Genomic DNA, 18,101 nt, shown 5'->3' on the forward strand with positions numbered 1-18,101 from the left:
CAGTCCATCAGCCCCTCCACCTTCTGGCCATCCAGGACCCCACCCCCAACCCCGCTCCTGCTCCTGCCCTTCCTTTGTTCCTGACATATCTGTGTCCTCCCTTCCTACCCAGGACTGTGTGCAGAGCAGACACAGGGCAGGGAGAGAAGGAACAGGGAATAAGAGAATGAAAAGACCCACCCTCGGCCTGGTTTTCTCTTCCTCCCAGCCCGGGCCCCAAACAAGACAAAGAGGCTGCCTTAGCCCCAAACCTATTTTCTTTTCCTGACTCTGCAGAAAACCCAAACTTTACAAGGATCATCCAGCCAGACTCCTGACCTTTGATTTTTAGCTACTCCCTGCGGCAGGAACAGCTTACCCCAGGCCAGAGTGGGCACCACGGGGCCTTCCAGGAGCGGGGGGGCAAGGTCTCAGGGGCATCCAGGGGTGCCGAGACCGGTGCTGCTTGAGACAACGTGCTCCCTACACACCCAGTCCTCGTGGGGCCCAGCAAGGGTTTGTCCCTCACTGGGCTCCAGTTTCCCCATCTGGCAAAGGACTCTGGTGTCGGATGCTGCTTGCTGGCCCAGGCTGGTGTGTGGAAAGGTCGCTCCACATGTCAGGCCACAGAGAGGACAAGTTGGCGACAGTGTAGGTACATGTCCAATCCTGGTGCTCCGTCCTAAGAGGAGGCAGGAGTGGGCTCTGGCTGTCCGCCTCCCCTCGGCTAAATCTGGGATGCCTCAGGCTGTGGAAGCGATCACCCAGCCCGCAGGTGCTGGCCACTGCCTCCCCCTCAGTCCATCCGGCTGCGTGTCTGTCTGTATCTCGGGCAGGGTGGAGTGGGGATCACCCCCTCCCTCCCAGCTGCAGGGTCAGGGCCCTGCTCTTCACCAGAAACCCTGCAGTCACCCCAGCTGCCAGGCTGCAGGGCATTAACGCGAACACATTCACCATCACGCCAGCCAGCCCCCGCCCGTGCTGCCTGGGATAGCTGGCGGCGGCCGCAGGTGGGGACTGTCTGTGCCAGGGGGATACGGGAACTCGAGGCTGAGAAAGGAATGGCGTCTTTGTCCGTTGCAGGCACACCACCACCTTGAGACTGTGTCCTTCCCAATGACCTTAGGGAGGTACAGATAAGCAGCATGTTCCTTCGTGTGGCGCTCAGGAGAGCCTCAATGCTCTGACAATGCAACTGACAATGCCAGTTGTCAAATCGGACCCTTTCCACAAGCCGGGCCTTCTCCCAGGAATGCCCTCCCCTCCTCCTTCAGAAGGGCAATGCCTCTTCCTGCTCAGTTAACTCCCTGGGAAGCCTGAGATTGGCTCCCACGGGCCCCAGGATCCATCTCTGGAGCCCCCAACCCTGACCATTCCCAGTGCAGGCTGCCCCAGGCCACTGTCCCAGCGGACTCATCTGTCTGCCCCACTCAAGGCTCCTCTAGGCCAGAAGCAGTTGGACCTGATTCAGGGTTACCCACCACCTGTCCATGTGCCCAGCCCAGTGCCCTGTGGACAGGTTGGCCCAGAGCACCTGGGCCTCAGTAGTCTTCTTACATCCAAGATGGGGAGAATGGCGACCGGCAGTTCTGGGCACAGAGGAGATGCTTGGCACATGGAATCCACTCTGTGATCAGTAGGGTATGGCCCTCCTTGTGTCGACAGCACACAGTAGGTCTACATGCAGACCTCTGAGAAGTGGACATCTGCACACACACACACCCCATCGACACCAGCCCAGAGAGTCGGGGGACCCTGGGGTCCACAGGGTCAGAGCCGGCACAAGAGAGAGAAAGAGAGGTCTGAACGTGAGGGCCCCCTGTTCCCCTCTTAGTCTCAGGCCATGACCCCACACCCTGGCTGTGGCAGAGGCAGGGAACCACAGCCCTTACACACCAGGGAGACCATGGCCCTTGCTAGAGGCAGCCCCTCTCATGACCCCGCAGGCAGACAAGCAGGAGCTCTGGCACCCATCACACTCAGGGTGGGTAAGGATGGCCCGCCTGCTGGACCCTGGCCCTGGCTCCAGCACCATGCTGTGCCGGGGTTATCTGCAGTCTACACCATCCCAGGGAGGAGCTGGGCCAGGGCATGGGTGGAGGAAGCACAAGAGGCCATTGGCCCCAGGGCCTCAGTGCCAACACGAGGGCCTGCAGGGGACAAAGTACTCCCCTGAGAGTCCTGGGGAGTCTGAAGGAGGAGACACAGCCCTACCTGGGGGCAGGGCGGTGTCTGATGAGAGAGGTAGCTCTGTCTGGGAACCTAAAAGGAAGGCTGTGAAGGCTGAACCAGGCCAGAGGAGCCGGCTGGACAGGACAGGTGGCCTCACCAGCCCGAGGTCTGCCCCAGCCATCAGGCCGGCTGCCTGCGTCTCTGCCAAGCCGGCGACAGACGGCTCTCTCAGAAAACAGTCCTTTTGGCTGAGCTGAGCTGGCCATGAGCCAGGGCAGGAGGGCCAAGCATCCTCACCGTACACCCCAGTACCAGGCATAGACACCAACTGCTAATCCCCGTGCTCATCTCCTCGCCCTGTTTCCCCCCTGCCAGCACCTCTCGTGGTCTCTCCTGAGCTCCACTCCCACTAAGGGATTGGATGTGTCGTCTATACAAAGGCCATGTGGGCCCCCTACCCCACCCTTCATGTGCCATCTGGGTATAGAAATCCACAAGTGGGAGAAATCCAAGTTCAGAAGGGGTGATTCCCCCCCACCCCTGCCACGTTTAAGCAAAATGGCCCCTAAAACACCAGGTAGCAGAAGGGGGTTTTGGCTGTGGACCCCAGAAAGTGACGATGCCCATTTCTCCCCAACCAGAGGGTTTCCCTCCACCCTCGGGGCCTTCCCAGGGCTGTGGAGTTGCAAACATAAGGGCCCCCCACCGTGGGCAAGGGTGGCCCAAACACCTGGACAGACCAGCTTCCTGCCTTCCTAGCGCCCTCAGAGCAGGCAGCGTCATCCCACTCTTGTAAGTGGGAAATCCAGACCCCAAAGCAAAGCCTCACCAAGGCGACAGGATTTAACAGGCACCCTTGCCTCCTTGATGAGACGGAGGTGACCCCCAGGAATAGTCCCAGGGCCACTGAGAACTTTGGAGGCTCTAGGCTCAGTCTTCGCTCACCGTTTGGGATCCCAGAGCACAGGCGTTCAGGTCAGGATTTGAGGCAGGGACCCTTTGCCAAGGCCCCTGCGTGTAACCGCTAGGTACCGCCTCCTTGTGGTCTTACCGAGGCAGGACAATAATGGCAGACACAGGGCTCTGCGCAGGCCAAAGCAGACACAGAGGCCTTTCCAGGGACCCTCCATCCCAACCCTGATGGCCCCATCGTGCCCCACCCCCACCTCCACACCGCATCAAGCGTAGAGACCACAGCTGTGTTTACAATGTATTTTCACACATGTGACCTTGCCTGCCACCATCCCACACTACTCCTTCTCTGTACCAAGGAAGGGGCATGGCCAGGCCCTCTCAAGGTAGAAGAGGGAGGGAGGAGTCCTGCCTCCTGGGGGACAAGGACTGCACCCAGATTCCTAAGCCTCATCCATTGTCTGCGGGGTACTGGAATCCTCCTGTATGACACATTTCCCCTGCGTCAGATGCCACCAGCATCTGATCCTTTGCTGACACCATGAAACAGCAGGACAAAAAGGGAGCCACAGGCAGCTGGAGGGGTGCTGTGCAGGGGGCAGGCCCCAGCCTAGCCTGTGAGAGGAGCATGTGTCTCCTGGGGGCCCCGGAGTTACTGACCCCCCACCCATGCCCTTTCCTGTCCTTGCGGGAGATTTGCCTAAAAAGTTGGTGAGCGAAGCCCCATGTTCTAATCTGCAGTCCTCCTACCGCGCCCGCCTGTTTTCATTACGGAGGGAAAGAGCATCAGAGCCGTGTTTATAACCCCCTTTTAGATAACAAATCACATTTTCTTTTTGCCAGCGAGTGTGTTGAATTGATATTTTTTCCCCTCGGTTTAATGGGTTTGTGTGTTCAGGAATGATCTTCATCAACCGAAACTCCTTATTGTGTTTGATGTAATGTCAGCTTTCATTATGTGCTCCGGTCGGAACCGGGCGCAAGGGAAGGCCGAGCACCCTGGAGCCTGGGCCCGGGGCCCCCAGCCCCCACACCAGGCCCACCTGGGTTCCAGTCCTCCTGCCGGGTGGGTGGTATGGCAAAGGTCAGAGATGCAATGGGAAGGCGGGTTGGAGCCTGGGTGCGAAGCCTTTCTTACCGCTGCTGTGTCCTCCTCTGTCTGAGGCAGGTTGCAGGGCTCCTGGGAGAGCCCTGAGCATGTGCGAAGCACTGGAGGCCAGCAGATGCCTCTGGTGACCAAAGCCATCAGGTCGCCTCCGGTCTTCCATCCACCCAGCTGCTGTAGTCTTGCCCACGCACAGTGCCAGGCATGGGGCTGATGTTCCAGAATGCTTGGACTGTGTTTACGGGTCCAGCCAGTGGCCTCTACCCACCCAGACCGCTGGTGGGAGATAAGACATCCCTGTCCCCACAAAAAGCCCCCATACTGAGCACCTCAAACAATGGCCTCAGGCCCAGCACCTGGGCAGTCCCCAAGGCCAAGCCCCTCCCTGAAGCCCGAGGAGCCAGAGCTGAGGAGGAGCAGTGCGGCCCCAAGGTCATACAGCATGGAGTGGGGAGAGGGCTCTGTACTTGCTGTTTTATAGCCAGACCACTGGGCGCACACTTGGTCAACACCGCCATTTTTCAGACCACAAAGAAACAGGCTGCCAGGGCCACGCACCAGGTGTCTGCGGCACGAAACAGCGCAGGGAAGCACTGGAGGAGGGCCATGTGGACAATGGCCCTCTCCTATGTCCTGAGCCCGGAACCCATAGGGTCAAGAGTGGGGTGGCCCCTCTGGAACCAGTGGCACTTGAAGGCCCCAGATTCACCTTCTGGCCGCTGCTGTCAGCCATGCTCAGTTCTGATTAAAGATCATTAAACATGAAATTAGCCCGTTTGTGTTACGGGTCCCCGGGGTGGCCGGTGATTATGGCGCGCAGATGGCCAAGAACCCAGGCTGCGGACAGGCTGACGAGGCCGGGGCGGCCGGGCTCATACCGGCAGGCGCGCAGAGCCCAGGGAGGCAGGCGCGGGGGCCGGGCTTTGTTTTCTCCCGCTCCTGTTGTGTAAACCCCCTTGCATTTCACAACAAATCACAGATAATTAATAAGTACATGCCCGTAATGAGCAGGCTTTTTAATAGAAGAAATTGGAAGATGTGGTGTCGAGTCATTATTTCACTCTGGCCCAGACTCGGCTCTATTTTCCCATCTTCCTCACTCCCCCGGGGCTGCCTCAGCCAGAGTCACTGCAGACAGGCTGCCTCTGAGCCCACCTCTCAGCGGGGTTGCAGAGAGGACGCCTGGTCCTGGAGTCAGGGAGTCTTGGGGAGACCCCGTGCAACCGGGAGCTGCATGTCTCCCCAGAGGCTATGAGGGCCCATGAGGGGGGGAATGTCTGGGGCAGAGGTCAGCATGCCCAGTCCGATTCAGCCAGCCATCCAGGAGAGGACCAGGGCTGTCCTCGGGCCAGGGGCCCTGACTACCCCTCAGGTAGCCTTGTGTGGAGCTGTGAGGGTCAAGGCCTCTTTGTCCCCCCAGGAGGAAGATATCCTGTACTATGATGCCAAGGCCGACGCTGAGCTGGTGAGTCCCCTACCTCTGTTGGGGGGGCGGGGAGCTGCCAGAGCCCATCCCCCACCCCGGGCTAGTCGCCTCAGCTGTAAAATGAGTGTGAGATCTCGGGGCTCTCCCAAGTTCTGAGTTCACCCTGCAAAGTAGCAGTGGCACAGGCCCCACACCTGACCCCAGGCTGGTAGTGAGACCCTTGGATCTTCTCCCATGGGTCAGTCCAGGTGCCAGCATGGAGGAGGCTGAGCACTATGGGAGCCAGGAAGAGGGAGCAGTGGGGAGGGCTTCCTGAGGTGGGCAGGCAGGGCCAGAATGCGGCTGGGATGCGTTTCAGATGGGGCAGGTACCTTCCCTGCAGTGAGGGGATCAGCAGCTCCCCGCTGCTGGCCCCACCATCAGGGCTCCCCACAGCTCGGCCAGGCTTGCCCCAGCTGCAGAGGCAGCCCAGCCCTGTGCCTGTTCTTCAGACGAAGGACAGGGCTTGGGCTCTGCTGGGGTCACGGCCTCGGCAGCGACGGCGGCAGCACTGGGGCTGGCTGGACAGCCTGGACCCACAGTGCCCCCCTGCCTCTGTGCCCCTGACTGGCTCTTGTGTGCTTGGGCTCCCCGTCACCAAGGCCTCCCATGAAAGCCACATGACCATTTTGGTAGCAGGGGACCTACAGAGGAGGTAAGATGTCCGAAAGAGGACAGGGCACACAGAGTAGAAGGTTTTTGGTGAACACGCCAAGGCACAAGTTTATATGCCAGCCTTGGAGGCAGACGCCGTTGAACCTGTCTTCTCTGTAAATGGAGGTGTCGTAACAGCTGACTCTCTGGGGCCCCACTGCTCTGGCCGGGGCAGGAGACCCCCAAATCCAGGGTTCCTCTCCTGGGCTTATTGGCCAGGGGCATTTCCTAGGGCGAGCGGGAGGTAGACAGTGACCCCCGGAGGTGGGTAGGCAGGCAGGGATCCCTGCAGAGGGTCGGTGGTGCCAGGCGGGCCTGGGTGAGCCTTCAGGAGAGCAGGCGGGCAGGGGGCCAGAGCCGGGGGGGGGGGGCTAAAGCAGGTGTGCTTCCCCCTTGGCTGAGCCTCCGTGGCTCCCAGAGAAGTTGCTAAAATTAAAGCTGGAATCTGAAATTCAAATGAAGAACGAACCTTTAATTAGACCCTGAATCTAATTCCTTACCCCCCTCAGCAGCAGGCTGTAATTTTAGCAATCAGTGCATTAAATATAAACCAGGAGCCTGCAGTTGCCCACCGTACAAAACCCCTGGGCATGGGGGTGGCGCTGGGGGGCTTCTTGGCCTTTCTGGTGCCTGGTCCCCTCCCAGGATCCCCCGAACTCCCTGTGCCCAGGACCCCCACCCCTGGGCTCCAGATCACTGATTCCCTGCACCCCCCCCTTCCCAGCCCCTCATGGGGGTAGGGACAGCCCCAGGAGGGAGAGGCACCCTAGGTGGGGCTGGGCTAAAGTCAGGCCAAAAGCCGGGCCCTCTATAAATATCGATGTGAACACATTTGCCGACTCCCCTGCTTGTTGTGTTGTTTTGTTTTTTTAATCTTTGCCAGAGGTACAGTTAGAGATCTTTCTAGACCATTTACTTTTAAATTACCAGCCAGAAGGTGGGGGTGGGGGAAAGAGAAGGAAGGAAAAAGTTCGCCAGCTGATAGCTTATCAGAACGGAATCCAAATGTCACATTAGTTGGGAAAGTTGGGAGATTAAATTTTCCAGCGCCCTTCATCTGCCGCTGACATTTCGGGGGCTTTCTTCTCCCGCACCTCCCCCTCCTGCAAGCGGAACGTGAGCGGCTCACGCCTCAGAGGCGGCAGGCTCGGCAGCTGCCTGGCCCGGCTTCACCCAGCATCCAGGAGCTTCTGAGGGCCCTCCTAGGGTGTGCCGAGGTGGGCAGAGGGTGGCACACACGGTGAGGGGCGAGGGAGCGAGGGGAGGGCAGCAGACGGCTTGGCTTTTGCTGTACAGAATCCGCCCTTGAAGAGACACGAAGGGTCTTTCCTCCAGACCCTTCTGAGCCCTGCCAGCTCCGACCCAGGCCAGTCTGCAGCAGCCCATTCAGGCAGTAATTCATTCCCCAGGCCAGAGAATGGACCTGGAGCACTCCTGGGGTGGGGAGAGCACATCTGGCTGGGCAGGGAGGCACCATCACCCTTTCCCCAGACAAGATACAGCAGGAAGCAGGAATGCGGCAGGGGTGCCCAGGACCCCGTGAGCAGTGGGGTATGCAGAGCCACAAGGGGGTGGAAATGAGCTGAGCCTGGTATTGCCAGTGATCACAGGGACTGAGAGGCAGTAAGGGGCCATGCGCGTGGTCCAGCTGCCCACACCCCTTCCTCCCAGGGCACAAGGCCCCCCAGCTCTGTCCCTGCCCTGCCTTGATCTCCATCCCTCCTTTCCTCCCCATCTGGCTCTTCCCTGTTTTCCTCTTCACTCCCTACCACCATCTTCCCCTCCCCCTTGCACACCTGCACCAGTGCCTGCCCACCCCCCCACTGCACCCTGCACCGCTCGGCTGCGGCATCAACGCGCTGTAGCCGCAGACCCGTTCCTGCCAGCCTGTGGTGGTGGGCGGGGGGTGCACAGCGCATGCCCAGCCTGCTCGGCCGAGAGATGCTGTAATTGGCACCTGTCAGACGGCTGCAGCTCATTTTAGAAAGTCAACAGGAGCCTCTGCAGTCCTGCTGCTAGCAAGCGCTGAAGACCCTCCCTCTGGAAGTTCCTGGGTCTCAATGCTAGCCCCCACCCCAGCCCAGCTCTCCCCCCAAACTCAGCCCCTACAGCCACCAGCTGCAGGAGTGGTGACTCTTCCCCAGAGGGGGCAAGGACCCTCTCCCTGGTGCCAAAGGAACCCCGTGCAGGGGGTGGGTGGAGCCCAGAGGGGGGTGTGGGGCTCAAGGCTCCTGAGAAGGGCTGCCTAGGCCTCTCTAGGATCACCCAAGCCTGTCCTTGTAAGCAGAGGTCTCCAGCCTGCTCCTTCTCACCGGGATTCGCTTCCTTCACTGAGAATTGGTTTTCAAGAATGTGGGGAAGGGTTCATTTGGGTTTGGGTTTGGGTTTGAAATTTGGGTTTAACAAATGTAGGGATGGTGGGTGGGGTGGGCAGGCACAGGTGGGAATCATGGGCCTCCTGAGGGAGGGGTCCCTACCCCGTGTACAGCTGTCCCTGTGTCTCTCCATCTCTCCCCGTCTCTGACTGCAGTAGTCTCTGATTCTGAGATGCCCCCGTCACCTGAGCTCTGGCCCTCTCCTACCTGCAGAGTTGTCTGACCCCACACCACCATTTTCCAGCCCTGACACTACCGCGGTGTGGGGGGGGTGGGGGGTTATCCCTCTCTGCAGGACGACCCTGAGAGTGAGGATGTGGAGAGGGGGTCCAAGGTCAGCACCCTCAGGCTGGACTTCGTTGAGGACTCAAACTTCAAGAACAAAGTCAACTACTCGTACACGGCCGTGCAGATCCCCACAGACATCTACAAAGGCTGTGAGTGTGCAGAGCGATCAGAGTGTGCAGAGCGCCCTCCGCAGCCACCACGGGGGCAAGGCCCACAGCCTGGGCATTGCCAGGTCCCGGGTGCTCAGCCGGTGCCATCTGCCCTCAGCCCCCACTACCCAAGGTCACAGGCGCTCACCTACACGCAGTCAAGTCATTCTCAGGCGTGGTCTCACACTGACTCTCAGACTCTCACTGCTGTGCACAACAGTCTCCTGCCCTGGGGTGCACATGTGCCCCACAGGCCCCCAAAGCAGCTCCTCCAAACCATCCCCCATCCCCAGGCCCCATGTAGGATTGGTTGAGGAGCTACCACAGCAGGGGAACGCAGGGGCTGGGGGCGTAGGGAGCAGTCCCTCACTCACGGACACCAGCCCTGGAGCATTTCCCTCCTTGTCCAGGCACAGAGAGCTTTGCACGGTGGGGAAAATGAGTCACTACAGCTGGAAGGATTTGAGTCAGACATGAGGAAGAACTTCCTGAAGATCTTGGGAGATGTAGGGAGAAGAGACTAAGAGTCAAGCACTACAGAGAGAGCTCTAGCAGTGGGTTTCAGGGCCCGGGGGTCTGGTGGCTTGGGGCTAATTCTGTGAGCCCCTACAAGGCAGCCTCGGACTCCGAGGGGCCCACTGGGTGGAGGCTCTTGGAACACAGGTCCCAGAGCTTCTGGGTAGTCTCCAGAATGCAGGGAATCCTCCAGGGTCCTCAGGGAGGCCCCCTCCACCCTTCACGTCAGCCAGACCTTCCAGGCAGCCTCAGGCAGGGGTGAGAATAGATGCTCCCCCCAGCCCTGCTGCCCCTGCCACGGGCCACCCGCAGGCCACCTGCCCGAGCTAGTCGAGGAGCACTATCACAGGCAGGCACACTAATTAAAACAGGAGCCATACGCCCTCCCCAGTCACCCCTCGCTACCCACACAAATTACATTTTATATGTTTTTTATTTACTGTGTCACTTTTAATTAAATCTGTAATCGCCCGCCTGAGGGGGCATGGTCCCCGTTTCCCAACTCAGCGTGATCTGAGAGGGTGTGCACGTGGGTGCGGGTGTGTGCACGTGGGGCTGAGTCGCAGGCCCTCTCCAGGCGGGGAGGCCGGAGTGCGCACACGCATATGTCTTACGCAAGTGCAGGTACGTGTGTGTGTTCACGGGTGCCTGCAGGGACCGCCCATCTGAGGCGGGGGGTCTACTCTTGGCTCTTGACCTGAGTCAGAGATGCACCTCTACCAGCAGCTAGACGGGCTTCCAGGACAGTCAGCTCTAAGCCTCTCCTTGGGCAGATGGGGAAACTGAGGCCCAGTGAGGGTTGGGACTTGCCAGGCAGACTCTCCCAGGGCAGGCAGTACCGTATGAAACATTGGGGAACCCAGCTTTCTTTTTTCGTTAAAGAGAAAAATAGAAATTGTTCGACTCACTAAGTTTCTAAATTAGGAACAGGACCATAACATACTGTTCAATAGGCACAGCCAATGCTAGAAATGTGTTTTGTTTTCACATTATGGTCAGTTAAGAGAAGCTACATGGACGGAGAGAAGGGAGTGGGAGTAGCGGGAGACAGAGATTAGGCAACAGACAGGATCCGGCAGAGGCCCCACACCAGAGGGCAAGAGCAGAGGGCCATGTGCCCAGGAATGGGTCGGCGCCCCCTGCCCTCTGCCATGGGCAGAGCCTTGCACATTTGTCTCGAAATCACAGCTCTTCATCTGCTTTAATGGTCTCAGTGTTCAGAGGCTCTGCTCCCAAGAGAGGAGTCAAGCCTTTGGAAGGCGCGCTGATTCTCACTTGGGGTGGATCTGTGATAGGGATCTCAGGGTGATGTTGTCAGCGCTCCTCCTGGGGAGGAAGGAAGTGGAAGAAACTGGAGGGAAAAAATAGCCCCTTGGGGAAGGGGGGTTCGGTACAGAGGCCTGGCAGCCATAGGTGGCCAGCCCCTGGCAGGTTTCTTTGAGGGTCCTCTACGCAGAGACGGATACGCTGCGCGTGAGAGAGCATGGGCATGCGCACACATTGGGCAGATTTAGGGCTGTCCTGAGTTGGGGGATGGGGTGCTGCCCAAGCCATCCTGAGTCTCTGCCCTGGTTGAAGGATCTACAGGACTAAGCCCACTCCTCTGGGAGAAACCTCGTTCTGTGACTGTGCATCTGGGCAGGGGCTGGGGGGCGGGTCTGGCCAGAGGATCACAGAGGTGAGGGGAAAGGGGGCGGTGAGGGTAATTTGTTCTTGTGAGAGCAAGACCCACTGCTGTCGTCCCAGGGGTGCGGAGTGCTGTGTAGGTATGAGTGTGCCTGCCCCGTGCCTGAAGCAGCGGTCGGGCGGCTGGGCAGGAGGTTTGAGGATGAGGGACTCGCACACCTGGCTGGAAACACGAGGGTTCGGTGCAGAGGTATCTGTTAGGGAGTGCAGGCTGTGTGCGTGTGTACATGTGTGTGCAAGTGCCTGTGTTGGAGCAGGATCATGGCACAGGCCCTGCCCTTCCAAGAGCCTCCACCCCCACCCCCGCCTGCTCCTGGCCCCAGCTGATTAATCATGGAGCTGAGTGGCTTCCAGCTTATCAGGTACCTTAATAGCTGAATAATTCCAGCCCCATCATCGGGCCCTTAATTGCTTTCTTGTGGCTGCAGCCTGGAGTGCATGCTGAGTGGGTGAGCTCCCAAGGGACCAGCTGCAAGCTCCAGGCAGCATGCTGGATGGGCACCCCAACTGACAAGTCCCTGCCACCTGGGCAGCCCCTCTCTGGGGGCCACGGGTCACAGCTGCCCTGTCTGCTCATGTGGGGCCTGGCCGAAGGGTAGGCTAAGCTGGCTTGGGAGGGGTTGAGGACCTGGAAGGCTTCCTGGAGGAGCTGGTGCAGCCCTCAGCTGAGCCCTGAGGAATGAGAGCCCTGCTAGGCAGGGCACACATGAGGCTTTCCAAGCGGGGGGGAGGGGGGTGTTACATGCATGGGCGTCGGGGTGAGGTTCAGTGGGGGGACAGCCCAGGCACTTTTCCCACCAGCCCCCTGCCTCCCCCACAGCCACTGTCATCCTTAATGAACTCAACTGGACAGAGGCCCTGGAGAACGTGTTCATTGAGAACCGCAGGCAGGACCCGACGCTGCTGTGGCAGGTCTTTGGAAGCGCCACGGGCGTCACTCGCTACTATCCCGGTGGGTGTCAGCCCCTCAGCACCCACCCATCCCCGTCACCCAGCCCACTGTCCTGGGGCGTGTGGGGTGGTTGATCACTCTGTGGGCTGTGGGGTAGCCACTCCTGCCAGGCCAGCTGGCCCTAGACAAGCCCTTCCCTGCCAGACCCCCCGCCTTCTTTCCTCCCGCAGCCACCCCATGGCGAGCCCCCAAGAAAATCGACCTGTATGATGTCCGAAGGAGACCCTGGTGAGTGGGCGAGGAGGAGCTGGGCAGGGACACCCCTCCCCTCCCTACCTCTGCCTCCTGCTCCCCTCCCTCCCGATATCCAGGACTCCCGAGCAGGGTGCAGCCAGCTCTATCCAATTTTCATTTCACACATCGTTGCCACTGGAAAATGGATCCCATCACCCAGGCAGGCCTCCCAGCTGCCTCTGCCCCCCGTCCACTGCCCAGCACTCCACCCCCTCGGGACTGAGGGATTGGGCTAGTGGGGGTTCTAGAGGGTGGATGTCTCCTCTGTTGGGTCGCCAGCCCCCAGGCCACCCATCAGAGCCCTGGACACCGCACCCTCTGTCTGTCTCTCCTGCGGTGCCCCATAACCTCCTCCCTCCCTGTTCGATCACACATACAGCTGGGACTCAGACCTCGGGGACTTGTCCCGGGCCAGGGGACATGACAAGCCACTGAGGCCATGGAACATACCCCCTTCCCCCTCTCTGGATCCCCTGCTCACCCCTCCTTGGGCTCATTCATGTGCTGGGAGGCCAGGTCACTCATGTAATGGGCAAGGCCTGTTTTGGTTTTGTTTGTTTTTTTAAGATTTTATTTATTTGAGAGAGACAGAACATGAGCAGGGAGAGGGCAGAGGGGGAGAGACAAGCAGACTCCCCACTGAGAGAAGACACTGTGACACGGGGCTCAATCCAGGGCCCCAAGATCATGACCCAAGCCGTAGTCAGACGCTTAACCGGCTAAGCCACCCAGGCGCCCCAGGACGGTTTTATTAAATGTGCTATCCTCGGTGCCTAGAACGCTGTCTGACCCTTGCATTGGATGCTTAGTGGAAACATGTTGAATCAGTATATGGGTGAAGGAAGAGCGGACCCACAAGGTCCCAGTGAGGCTGGCCCTAACTGATGCTTCTCCTGGGCAGGTACATCCAGGGGGCCTCATCGCCCAAGGACATGGTCATCATCGTGGATGTGTGAGTGAGCGATGCCTGCAGGAGGGGTGGGGGGCAGAACAAGGGGTGCGAATCTGCTGCCTGGGACCCTCAGGAGGGAACAGCAGGAGGACCTGAGGCCTAGCTGGTGCGTCCATGACCTTCCCAGGAGCGGCAGCGTGAGTGGCCTGACCCTGAAGCTGATGAAGACGTCCGTCTGTGAGATGCTGGACACGCTCTCAGACGATGACTATGTGAACGTGGCCTCGGTAAGTGCCGAGGTGGCAGGCAGGCAAGGAACATGTCACCCCACCCCGTGCCAAATGCCCCAGCCAGCCTGAGGCCGCTCACCACCCTTCCTGTCCCCACAGTTCAACGAAAAGGCACAGCCTGTGTCGTGCTTCACACACCTGGTTCAGGCCAATGTGCGTAACAAGAAGGTGTTCAAGGAAGCCGTGCAGGGCATGGTGGCCAAGGGCACCACGGGCTACAAGGCTGGCTTTGAGTATGCCTTCGACCAGCTGCAGAACGTGAGCGCCGGGAATGGATGGGGGGGAGTGCAGGAGGGACAGGGGACGGGCCAAGGCCCAGGCTTGGTGACACCAGGGAAATCAAGATGAATGGCCTTGTTAGCGCCCAACAGGCGGCTCGGGCAGATCGCAGCATCTTGCTGTGGGGAGGAGGGCCCAAGGGCTGGGCCTTCCAGGTGGGAGGGATACCCACCCCCAGACCAGGGAGGGGCCAGAGGCTGCCTGACCCCAAACCCACTCCTGACCAGTCCAACATCACCCGTGCCAACTGTAATAAGATGATCATGATGTTCACGGATGGCGGTGAGGACCGCGTGCAGGACGTCTTTGAGAAATACAACTGGCCCAACCGGACGGTGAGGCTCCGCCCAGGTGGGGGTCCCCCTGACCCGGGCCCGGTACCGGGGAGGGCGGTCCTCTTGTGACCACTGCAGTAACCCCAAGCCCCAAACAGGTGCGCGTGTTCACTTTCTCCGTGGGGCAACACAACTATGACGTCACGCCCCTGCAGTGGATGGCCTGCGCCAACAAAGGTACCTCGTCCGGCGTCCCCACCCTGGGGCCTGCCTGCTGTGCCCTGCTGTCCATCAGGTTGCTTGTCCACCTGTCCATCCATATGTCCAGCATTCCAGCTGCCTGTTTTCGCACTGTTCATCTTCCCACGCATGTGACTATCCATCTCTCTGGCCACGTAACTTGTCCATCTGACTGAGCATCTTTCTGCCCATCTCTCTGTCCATTGTCCATCCATCTCCTGGCTTCTCTGCTCCTACATCTGTTTGTACTCCGTGCATGGGGGCCTGGCCCCTGGGTGGACTCTGAATGTCACCAGCATCCTGGCATGAGAGACTTCAGCCTCAGGCCCTTCCCTTCACCCTGCCTCTGCTTCTGTACACCCCTACACTCGTGGCCCCGTCCCTAGCATCAGCTCCTTTGACCGAGCAGTGGAAGGGAGCATTAAACGGATAGGAGTTTGGCAGGAGTGACACCAGAAAGAGAGGGGGCCTGGACACAGCCCAGGATACAGGAGCCCCTATGCCATGGGTCCCAAGTACCACCCAGACCCACCTCGCCTCACCTTCCCTCACAGGTTACTATTTTGAGATCCCTTCCATTGGAGCCATCCGCATTAACACTCAGGTGAGAACCCCCTCCACCCAGCCCCTTGCTTCCTGGGCACAATGGTAACTGGCAGGCTGCTGCGGTGTGAGAGCGCCCCCTGGTGGCCAGCTGATATACGGGGAGGCAGACCAGGGCAGATGCAGCAGGCAGGTGGATTTGTGAACCTTCGCCTTCTCCCCAGGAATATTTGGATGTACTGGGCAGGCCCATGGTGCTGGCGGGCAAGGAGGCCAAGCAGGTGCAATGGACCAATGTGTATGAGGATGCTTTGGTAAGGCCTCTGGACTCCCACAGATGTGGGGGTCCTTAAATTCCTCAAGGGCCCCCTTATGGGAATAAACCAAACAGAAGGAAAAAAGGGGGCCTATGCCTGAGCCCACCCTCTGAACACTCAGGGTGGGGCATGGATGGCCACAGGAGACTGACCTGTCATCCTCCTCTCCCTTCAGGGCCTGGGGCTAGTGGTGACAGGGACCCTCCCTGTTTTCAACCTGACACAGGATGGCCCTGGGGAAAAAAAGGTAAGGTTCCCAACCAGGGAAGGGCTAGGCATGCCCCTAGCAGGCCTGGGACAGAGGAGGGACAGGATAGCCTTCAGACTGGACAGAGGCAACCTCTTGTGAGCAGCTTGAGGCCTAGAGCATGAGGTTTGGACAGTGGGGCTCCCCTGTGGATTTGAGTGCATTGCAGACCCCATGCCTCTGCTCCCAGAACCAGCTGATCCTGGGTGTGATGGGCATCGATGTGGCTCTGAATGACATCAAGAGGCTGACTCCAAATTACACAGTAAGTGTTCATCTGCCCGTCCACCCAGCTCTGCCTCCCACAGGGACACAAGCCAGGCTCAGCAGAGGTGTGTGAGAGGGCTTACAGCACCTCCAGGGAGACCTGTGAACTGAGGCAGTCAGGAAAGGCTTCTGGAGGAGGTGACCTTGGGCCTAGAGCTGGGATCAGCAGACTTTCTGTGAGGGGCCAGACTAGGAATATCTTAGGTTCTGCCAGTGTAAGTACTCAGACTCAGTTCTGCTGTTGTACGGAGAATGGCCACAGACAAAACAAGTAAGTGGGCACGGCTGTGTTCCATAACAATTATGTTTGTGGGTCCCGAAATTTAAATTTCACATAATTTTCATGGCATGATCTTTTTCAACCACTTAAAAATGTAAAAAAAAAAAAAAAAAAACAGGGGTGCCTGGTTAAGTGTCTGACTCTTGGTTTCAACGTGGGGTCCACCTAGGCCACTTAGCAAGAGAGTCTGCTTGAAGATTCCCTCCCTCCGCCCCTCCCTCCACTTGCACACATGCATGCTCACTTGCTCTGAAAATAAATAAACAAATCTTTTTAAAAAGAAATGTAAATATTATTTCTAGCCACACAGTAATAAGTGATGGGCCAGGCAGGTCAGGCATTATGGTCAGATAGAGAGAAGGCATACCTTGGAGTTACAGGAAACCCTTTGAGCAAAGGATGGAAGGTGAAAACCAAAATCATAAACCAGGGAAGGGGCAAGGTCAGTGTGGCTGGCCCAGGGCCTGTGGCAAAGGCAGCTTCGGTCTTGGTTGCAAAAGGGTGGGGGATGGGACGTGTGTGACAGACTGCTTGCCTAGATGGGAGCCACATGAAGGCCCTGTGTCGCTGGCCTCCATGTGCAGTGAGAAAACAGCCTAGAGAGCTACGGGTGAGTCCAAGGTCCCATTCACTCCTCCTTCTGTATGGAAGGGATACCCTCCTCCCTATGCGATCTACTGAAATGGGGACTTGAAGGAAACAGTAGTGGGGAGGGGACAGGGAGGGGATGTCCGCCCTGAGGGGCCAGAGGAAAAAGAACAGTCTAGGTGACTGACAGTTTGAAGAGAACCAGGAGCCGTTCGGTCAGAAGGCCAAATCGAATTGTGGTCCCGTGGAGCCCATCAGCCTCAACAAGGGACACTATCTTGTTGGGCTTGATTTGAGAAACAGGTTCAAGGCCACGTGGCATGTGAGGGCCCCTGGCCCAGGCAGGCATATGGCACCCCCTCAGTGATATGGAAAGCAGGCTGAGGAAGAGCTCAAGAGTCTGGGGAATCCCTGCCTGGCTCCTAGGCTCTGAGCCCCCTCATCTATGCCCCCAGCTTGGAGCCAACGGCTATGTGTTTGCCATTGATCTGAACGGCTACGTGTTGCTGCACCCCAACCTCAAGCCCCAGGTGAGCCAGGGGGCAGTTAGGAGGAGGGTAGACACTTCAAGATGGCGACCCCTGACCTCCTGCCCTGCCTCCCACAGACCACCAACTTCCGGGAGCCTGTGACTCTGGACTTCCTGGATGCAGAGCTGGAGGATGAGAACAAGGAGGAGGTAAGGGAAGGGAGGGAAGTAAAGATGGCAGCCCCCAGAGCAGCTGAGAGCAGGGGCCTCACCGCTCACATCCCTCCCCTTTCAGATCCGTCGGAGCATGATCGATGGCAACAAGGGCCACAAGCAAATCAGAACACTGGTCAAGTCCCTGGATGAGGTGAGAAGACTGTAGAGGGGGACAAAGTCAGGGAGGGCGCCCTCCCGCACACCATCCCACCCCTGCCTGCTGGCCCAAGTACTTGACCCAGCCTCTTCTCTCAGAGGTACGTAGACGAGGTGGTGCGGAACTACACCTGGGTGCCCATAAGGAGCACCAACTACAGGTGAGTGGGGCGGGGCGGGGCCGGCAGGGAGGGGCGGGGCCGGCAGGGAGGGGCGGGGCAGCCGCAGAGCGGAGTCTGAGCCCTCTTCCTGTCTGGGTTGTGGGTGGGGTCTGTGGGTCTGCGGGTTCTCAGGGGCTGCAGCCAGGATCCCAGTGGGGCACCAGCAGCCAGGGCTGCTCACTACTCACCCCGGGACTCTCAGTGCCCCAAGGGCCTCTGGCTGGCCCTTCAGGAAGGGCCATTTCCTGGAAGAACAGGACAGAGACAAGACAGTACATCTGATGTCTCCCACGCCAGCCCGCCCTCTCATGTCACCCCTGCCTGGATCGTGTCCCTGGGTGTCTGCACCCAGGAGGTCACCTTCAGCACATCCCTGGGCTGGCTCTCAGCAGGC

General features: G+C 59.0%; 1 protein-coding gene across 2 annotated transcripts in view; it reads left to right on the top strand.

The window, feature by feature from the left end:
- The window catches only part of CACNA2D2 (calcium voltage-gated channel auxiliary subunit alpha2delta 2), a 139,365-nt gene that overhangs the window by 109,154 nt on the left and 12,110 nt on the right, over positions 1-18,101 (top strand). For both annotated transcript variants that reach the window (XM_044253504.1, XM_044253505.1), the window contains exons 5-21: positions 5,589-5,633; positions 8,958-9,099; positions 12,122-12,253; positions 12,424-12,481; positions 13,389-13,439; positions 13,567-13,666; positions 13,769-13,927; positions 14,176-14,283; positions 14,382-14,460; positions 15,018-15,067; positions 15,231-15,320; positions 15,499-15,570; positions 15,761-15,835; positions 17,161-17,235; positions 17,313-17,384; positions 17,470-17,541; positions 17,646-17,707. In XM_044253504.1, the coding sequence (XP_044109439.1) occupies positions 5,589-5,633; positions 8,958-9,099; positions 12,122-12,253; positions 12,424-12,481; positions 13,389-13,439; positions 13,567-13,666; positions 13,769-13,927; positions 14,176-14,283; positions 14,382-14,460; positions 15,018-15,067; positions 15,231-15,320; positions 15,499-15,570; positions 15,761-15,835; positions 17,161-17,235; positions 17,313-17,384; positions 17,470-17,541; positions 17,646-17,707 (1,442 nt within the window). The remainder of the gene's footprint in view (positions 1-5,588; positions 5,634-8,957; positions 9,100-12,121; positions 12,254-12,423; positions 12,482-13,388; positions 13,440-13,566; positions 13,667-13,768; positions 13,928-14,175; positions 14,284-14,381; positions 14,461-15,017; positions 15,068-15,230; positions 15,321-15,498; positions 15,571-15,760; positions 15,836-17,160; positions 17,236-17,312; positions 17,385-17,469; positions 17,542-17,645; positions 17,708-18,101) is intronic.

This window comes from Neovison vison, chromosome 6 (assembly GCF_020171115.1).
Source record: "Neovison vison isolate M4711 chromosome 6, ASM_NN_V1, whole genome shotgun sequence".
NCBI classification, from domain to species: Eukaryota; Metazoa; Chordata; class Mammalia; order Carnivora; family Mustelidae; genus Neogale; species Neogale vison.